Source organism: Mobula birostris, chromosome 10 (genome assembly GCF_030028105.1).
Source record: "Mobula birostris isolate sMobBir1 chromosome 10, sMobBir1.hap1, whole genome shotgun sequence".
In the NCBI taxonomy this organism is placed as follows: domain Eukaryota; kingdom Metazoa; phylum Chordata; class Chondrichthyes; order Myliobatiformes; family Myliobatidae; genus Mobula; species Mobula birostris.
In genome coordinates, this window is record NC_092379.1 from 37537123 (window position 1) to 37543570 (window position 6448).

General features: G+C 43.1%; 1 protein-coding gene across 1 annotated transcript in view; it reads right to left on the reverse strand.

Annotated features, from left to right (window-relative positions):
• The window catches only part of LOC140203593 (serine/threonine-protein phosphatase 2A 65 kDa regulatory subunit A beta isoform-like), a 49608-nt gene extending 43745 nt beyond the window's left edge, over nt 1-5863 (reverse strand). Inside the window, exons 1-4 of the mRNA XM_072269641.1 lie at nt 5797-5863; nt 4654-4763; nt 3585-3675; nt 3393-3493 (exon numbers count right to left, since the gene is read on the reverse strand). Of these exons, the coding sequence (XP_072125742.1) occupies nt 3393-3493; nt 3585-3675; nt 4654-4763; nt 5797-5863 (369 nt within the window). The remainder of the gene's footprint in view (nt 1-3392; nt 3494-3584; nt 3676-4653; nt 4764-5796) is intronic.
• Nucleotides 5864-6448: the final 585 nt, after the last annotated feature.

Below are 6448 nucleotides of genomic sequence, written 5' to 3' on the forward strand. Positions count from 1 at the left end.
GATTAGTGGGAAAGAATTAAACTGAAACACATCTTCTTTTTACTCTACTTCTAAGAAACACAATATTTAGAAACAATCTTTAAGATAAATTCTTACATTGCTGAGAATTAGGAATTCTCATAAAGAAAATGAGACAGAGAAACATTTAAAGGCAGAAGAATATAGAGCCGTGCTGGAGGACAAAACACAAACTACCAAAAACTGTATAAATCAAAGGACATATTTTCTCAATCACAGAAATTCCCAAGGTTCCTAACCAGAAAACTCTGTACTAATATTAAATGGAAATTACACTGACACATTCCTAATTACCAGTAATTACTATTTCATCTTCAAATTAAGTACCAATAATTGTTCATCCTATGAGGTTTTAATATGCAAATAAACATGAAGCTGCCTGTCAGAATAATTTTGCCAAAGTTTGAGGGAAGTCCATGGTCATCCACTTTGTTAGAAGAAATAAAAGTGTAAACTACTTTCTAAATTGGGAGAAAATTCAAGAATCCGAGGTGCAAAGGGACTTGGGAGTCCTCGTGCAGCATTCACTAAAGGTTAACTTGCAGGCTGAGGAAGGCAAATGCAATGTTAGCAGTCATTTCGAGAGGACTAGAATATAAAAGCAGGGGTGTAATGTTAAGGTTTTATAATGTATTGGTGAGGCATCATTTAGAGTATTATGAGGAGATTTGGGCCCCTCATCTAAGAAAGGAGGTGCTGACAGTGTGCAGAGTTTCAAGGAGATTCACAAAAATAATACTGGGAATGAAAGGCTTGTCACGTGAGGAGCCTTTGATGGCTCTGGGCCTGTACTCGCTGGAGTTCAGAAGAATGAGAAGAGACCTCATTGAAACCTATCAAATGTTGGAAGGTCTGAATAGAGTGGATGTGGAGAGGATGTTTCCTATGGCAGGGGAGTCTAAGGCTAGAGGGCACAGCCCCAGAATAGAGGGATATGCTTTTAGAATGAAAATGATGAGGAATTTCTTTAGCCAGAGGGTGGTGAGTATGTGGAATTCTGTGCCACAGGTGGCTGTGGTGGACAAGTCATTGGGTATATTTAAGGCAGAGATTAATAGGTTCTTGATAGGTTCATGGCATCAAAGGTTACTGGGAGAAGACTGGGGAGTGGGGCAGAGGAGGCGAAAAAAGGATCAGCCATGATTGAAAGACAAATTGATAAGACTCTTGATTAATCGCAGCATGGAAGGATACAGGGAGAAGGCAGGAGATTGGGGCTGAGAGGGGAAAATGGATCGATGGGCCAAATAGCCTAACTCTGCACCTATATCTTATATAATTATTCAAACAACAACTGTGCCCACGTTTCAGTTTAGAATTGCAGGCATCACAGGGGCTCCGAGAAAACGTTTCTGAATTGCTATTTTCTATAATACAAAGCCATGCCATCTCAGCGTTCTTCAAGAAACACTGCTAAAAGTTTGTGATATTTTATATACAGCCCCCACCCACACATGAGCAAATTGGATTCCTTACGTAAATGCTTTAAGAATTCTCTGCCTGTACTCGCAGGTAATTTTACACAAAAAGAAAACATTTTTGAAAGGAGTATCAATACAAAAGAACGTACACACTCTATACGCAACATGCTGACGCTGGAATGTCTAATTTGAAACCACTGCAATCAATAAAGTAAAACATGGAATAGTAAAGTACAGAAACAGGCCATTCGGCCCACAATGTTGTGCTGAACCAGCTAAAAAGAAAATCAAAAACCACCAAGAACTAATCCCTCCTACCTACACAATGTCCATCTCCCTCCATCTTTTTCATACCCATGCGCCTATCCAAAAGTCTCTGAAAAGTCTCTACCATCATACCAGTCAATGTATTCCAGGCATCCACCACTCTGATGGTAAAAAAAACTTACCCCTCACATCCCCCTTGAACCTACCTACCCACTCTCACCTTTAATGCATACCTCTGGTATTAGACATTTAAATCCTGGGAAACAGATACTCCTCTTTACTTAATCTATGCACATGCTCCTCATAATCTTACAAACCTCTAGCAGATCTCCCCTCGGCCTCCAGCGCTTCAGAGAAAACAACATAAGTTTATCCAGCTCTCATGATCACACGTCCTCTAAACCAGGCAACATTCTGGCGAACCTCTTCCGCATCGACCCCAAAGCCCCAACATCTTTCCTATAGTGGGACAATCAGAACTGCATGCAATACTCCAGACGTGGCCCACCCAGAGTCTGATAAAGTTGCAGCACTTCCTCTAAAGCAGGCAGCATCCTGGTTAAACCTCATTGATCGAGCTACTTTGGTGGTTTCATAAATTGATTTCATTGTTTTAATTCTGAATTGTCCTATGATGAACTGATCACTGAAAATCATTTCAATTTGATCTATGCCCTGTAATAGCCTGAGGCCCTCGTTATTTAATTTCAGAATCTTGTTCCCCATTACGGGTATTTAAAAACAATACAAGTATGTTATTTTAAATAAATATTTAATGCATAGGACCATTGCATCTGGGCATTAAAATCTGTGTTTTGTTTCCCCCAGTTGGGCTCATGTTGAACGTATATTTGGTCAATACAGAGCAGAGGTTTCAGTGTTCGGGGGACGGTATCAGTCCGTGTATGTTTTCCAACAGGCTGCGTGGGTGAACCTGGATCAGGGGTAGAGTAACTACACTTCACTGTAGCAATTCTCAATGATACACCCCTCCAATATTTCAACCAGGTCCTGAAGAAGGGTCTCGGCCAGAAACATCGACCGCTTACTCTTTTCCACAGACGCTGCCTGAGCTGCTGAGTTCCTCCAGCGTTTTGTGAGAGTTGATTTGGATTTCCAGCATCTGCAGACTTTCTCGTGCCTACAAATATGTTGGGGTGGCACAAAGCCTCATCTGCCTCAAAGATTTTATTGCAAACAATAAAAGCAGAGAGGGTTCTGTATGTGTCCGTTTACCCCTCATTCATGCAACCCATCATAACAAAGAAAGATTACAGGGCCATTGCCGGGTTTGGAGGACCTGAGTTATATGGAAAGATTGAATATGTTAGGACTTCTTTTTATCTTGGAACATAGAAGATTGCAAAGAGATATGACAGAAGGAGACAAGATTACGAGGGGTTTAGATAGGGTAAATGCAAGCAGTCATTGTCCACTGAGGTTGGATGAGACTGCAGCTAGAGGTCATGGGTTAAGGGTGAAAGGTGAAATGTTTAAGGGGAACATGTGCTGAACTTTTCTATGACTCATTATAAAGTCACTTACTTTATCATTGCCTGTGGAACCCTGCTGCTTTGAGAATCATCTTCTGGAAATTAACCTTTATTAAGACAGTAATACCACTTCAATGGCATTAACCGCGTGTCTGTCTTGTGCAGTGCTTTGTAAATGTACGACCGCTCTTACCAGCAAACAGTGAACATACTCCGGTCCGCCAACGAGCACCGTGAAGCTCCCTAGTTGCTCCGCTAATGCCAGCAGTGCCTCGTCTTCATCGAAAATGGTGTCTGCATCTAGACGAGAAATCAGTGGCAAGGTGACTCTGAGAGGCGATTGTTCAAACCGAAGCAGCCCAACCACACGCAGCTTTGTACCTACCAGTCAGAAGTGGGAGCAGCTCATTCCGGGTATGCTCTACCCCCAAGGCCAAGGCAATTGTGGACAGTTGCTTTATGTTGTTCAACCGTGACTGGGGAAAGGAAAGAAATGAAATTGATCAATGCCATCCAACCCGGAACAGAATTCTGGAAAAAAAAAGATATTACTGGCCACTCCACTGGGCACCGCACAACATTATTCTCGTCAGCACAAGTCCCGAGCCCAGTCATTAAATGGTTTCTCTTTCTACAGATGCCGAGCCTCTGCTTTGGTCATCCATTTCCATGAATACAGGACCATAATTCACTGAAAGTGGTGCCATGGGTAGATATGGTCATGAAGAAAGCTTCTGGCACCTTGGGCTTCATAAATCAAGGTAAGTTTGGATGTTATGTTGAAATTCTATAAGACAGTAGTAAGACCTAATTTGGAGTGTCATGTGCACTTTCAGCTGCCTACCCACAGGAAAGATGTCAGTAAAGTTGAAAGAGTACAGAGAAGGTTTAGAAGGATGGTGCCAGGACTGGAGGACCTAAGTTATGAGGGAAGATTGAATAGGTTAGGCCCTTATTGCTTGGAACATAGAAGATTGAGAGGAGATTTGACAGAGGTATGAAGGATCTAGGGTAAATGCAAGCAGATTTTTGCCACTTAGGTTGGGTGGGACTACAACCAGAGGCCATGGTTTAAGAGTGAAAGGTGAGAGGTTTAAGGGGAACATGAGGGGGGAATTTCTTCACTCAGAAGGTGGTGAGAGTGTGGAATGAGCTACATACTTTTCAAAAACTTGTGAACGTCAGAAGCAATATAGCAATGCAAAGGGCCTTAAGAATAAGTTGAGGGTGATATGAAGGATCTTCCAGCAATGGAACAGAAACAAAAAGAATAAAGCTAGATCAAGTCCTTTGAATAACCATATACTTAATTTCCTCAACAGTTTTCCAAATTAAACAATGAATATTGTGGATAGCAAATTGATTTTGGAGTAGTATATACAGACAACTTTCTTATTGCCCTAATCAAAGACTGGCAGGACAGTCAAGGTAAGAAGGTATAACAATAATCTTACCTCTAGTTTTTTACTGAGTCTGGCCTCCTGTGCCTTCAATCTCTCCTCCTGATACTTTTCATGCACTTCCTTCAATTTGTCTACACTAGATCTCTTGGCAGATGCTGTCCCTGTTAGGGATGCAATCAAATCAAAGTTATAATAGGTAGTAGCTTCCAATTCAACCAATTCTTTATCATTCAAAATATACACCTCAGCAGGGAGAAATCAACTAACAATTTTACTTAGTTTCTATTCATTTATCGCTACCTGAAGCTTAAGTTTCCAATTAAAATCTATCTGATTCAACGCAGTAATAGCTGCCAGAATTAATTGGAAACTCTCACATACCATTTTGTTTTGTTTATCACACATGTACTGAGAGCCCCAGTCTTAGAACACATACCGACTAACACATGTAGGGTTCTTGGTAATGTTAACTGCTAAGGCTAATGAAATGGCGTCTCTGTAATGCTAACTGCTGATGTAATAGTTTCTCTGTAGCTGCGATATTTGGGTTTTAACTACAGATAACAGGGAACTAACCAAATGAGAGACACATTATTCTATCTTGTTTGTCTGGGAACCGAGCTTTTGTGGTTTTTCGGTCGAGGCGAGTGAGGAGGTAGAACGAGTGCGGGGAGTGCTCGGTGATCACCGGACGGAGTCTACGGGAATTCGAGGGTCCAGCGGTTGGCAACGTTTCGGCGGAGGTCATTGAGGAGGAACACCGGAGGCGTGAGCTCCAAAGATTTTTGTGCACAAACTGTTAACTTTAACAAGAGTGGCGTCTTTGTCTTTTATATTTGGTTTCTCTACTAACCACACAACAAAATAAGGGTTATAAAGGCCATGTGTCAGTTTGCCATCACCGTGAAGGCCGACGAAAAGGAAAGGGCGGATTGAGCAGTGGATCATTTGGGGGCTTCTGATGATGCCCTACCTCCAGTTTACTGTAACCTGACTGCTCTGAAGAGCAAGCAGCTGCCGGAATTGAGTTCTGGAGGAGTGGCAGCTGCTCAGTGAGGTGATCCGGGCACTGGCACTATCTGGTATGTATTTGGAAAGGGGGATATGGCGCAGGCGGAGAAGACAAAACCAGCTTCAGTACCTCCATTACTGAGAGAATAGCCTCGTTTGAAGTTAAAGAACCAAATTTTATACCGGTCATGTCAGCCCCGGACCGACCTCGGCGTTGCCAGCTGGTTCTGCCTGAGAAGTATCGGAGCATTGCGTTGAGTTCACTTCATGATGATCCTGGACATTTGGGGGTGGAAAAGACCTATGGTTTTTCTGGCCCTGAATGAAGTTGGAGGTTGAAGAGTACTGCAAGTCGTGCATTCGCTGCATACGCTGGAAGACACTGCCTGTGCAGGCAGCTCCTCTGTCATACCTGCAGAGTGCAGGGCTCCTGGACCTGGTGTGTATGGATTTCCTGTCTATAGAACCCGATGCCAGCAACACGGCCAGTGTCTTAGTCATCACGGACCACTACACTGGATATGCTGAGGCTTTTCCTATCAAGGACCAGAAGGCGACTACGGTGGCAAAAGTGTTATGGGAGAAGTATTTCATGCATTATGGCCTTCCCCAGGCGGATACATAGCGACCAGGGATGGGACTTCGAGAGTAGACTCATCTACGAGTTACTGGGCATGCTGGGAGTTGAGAAATTGAGGACCATGCCCTATCACCTGCAGGGCAATCCCCAGCCTGAGAGGTTTAAGCTTGGGACCCTGGAGATCAGCAAGGAGAGCAGGTGGAGTTAACATATCGGGCATCTGGTTCACTGTACCCGAAATGAAGCTACTGCGTG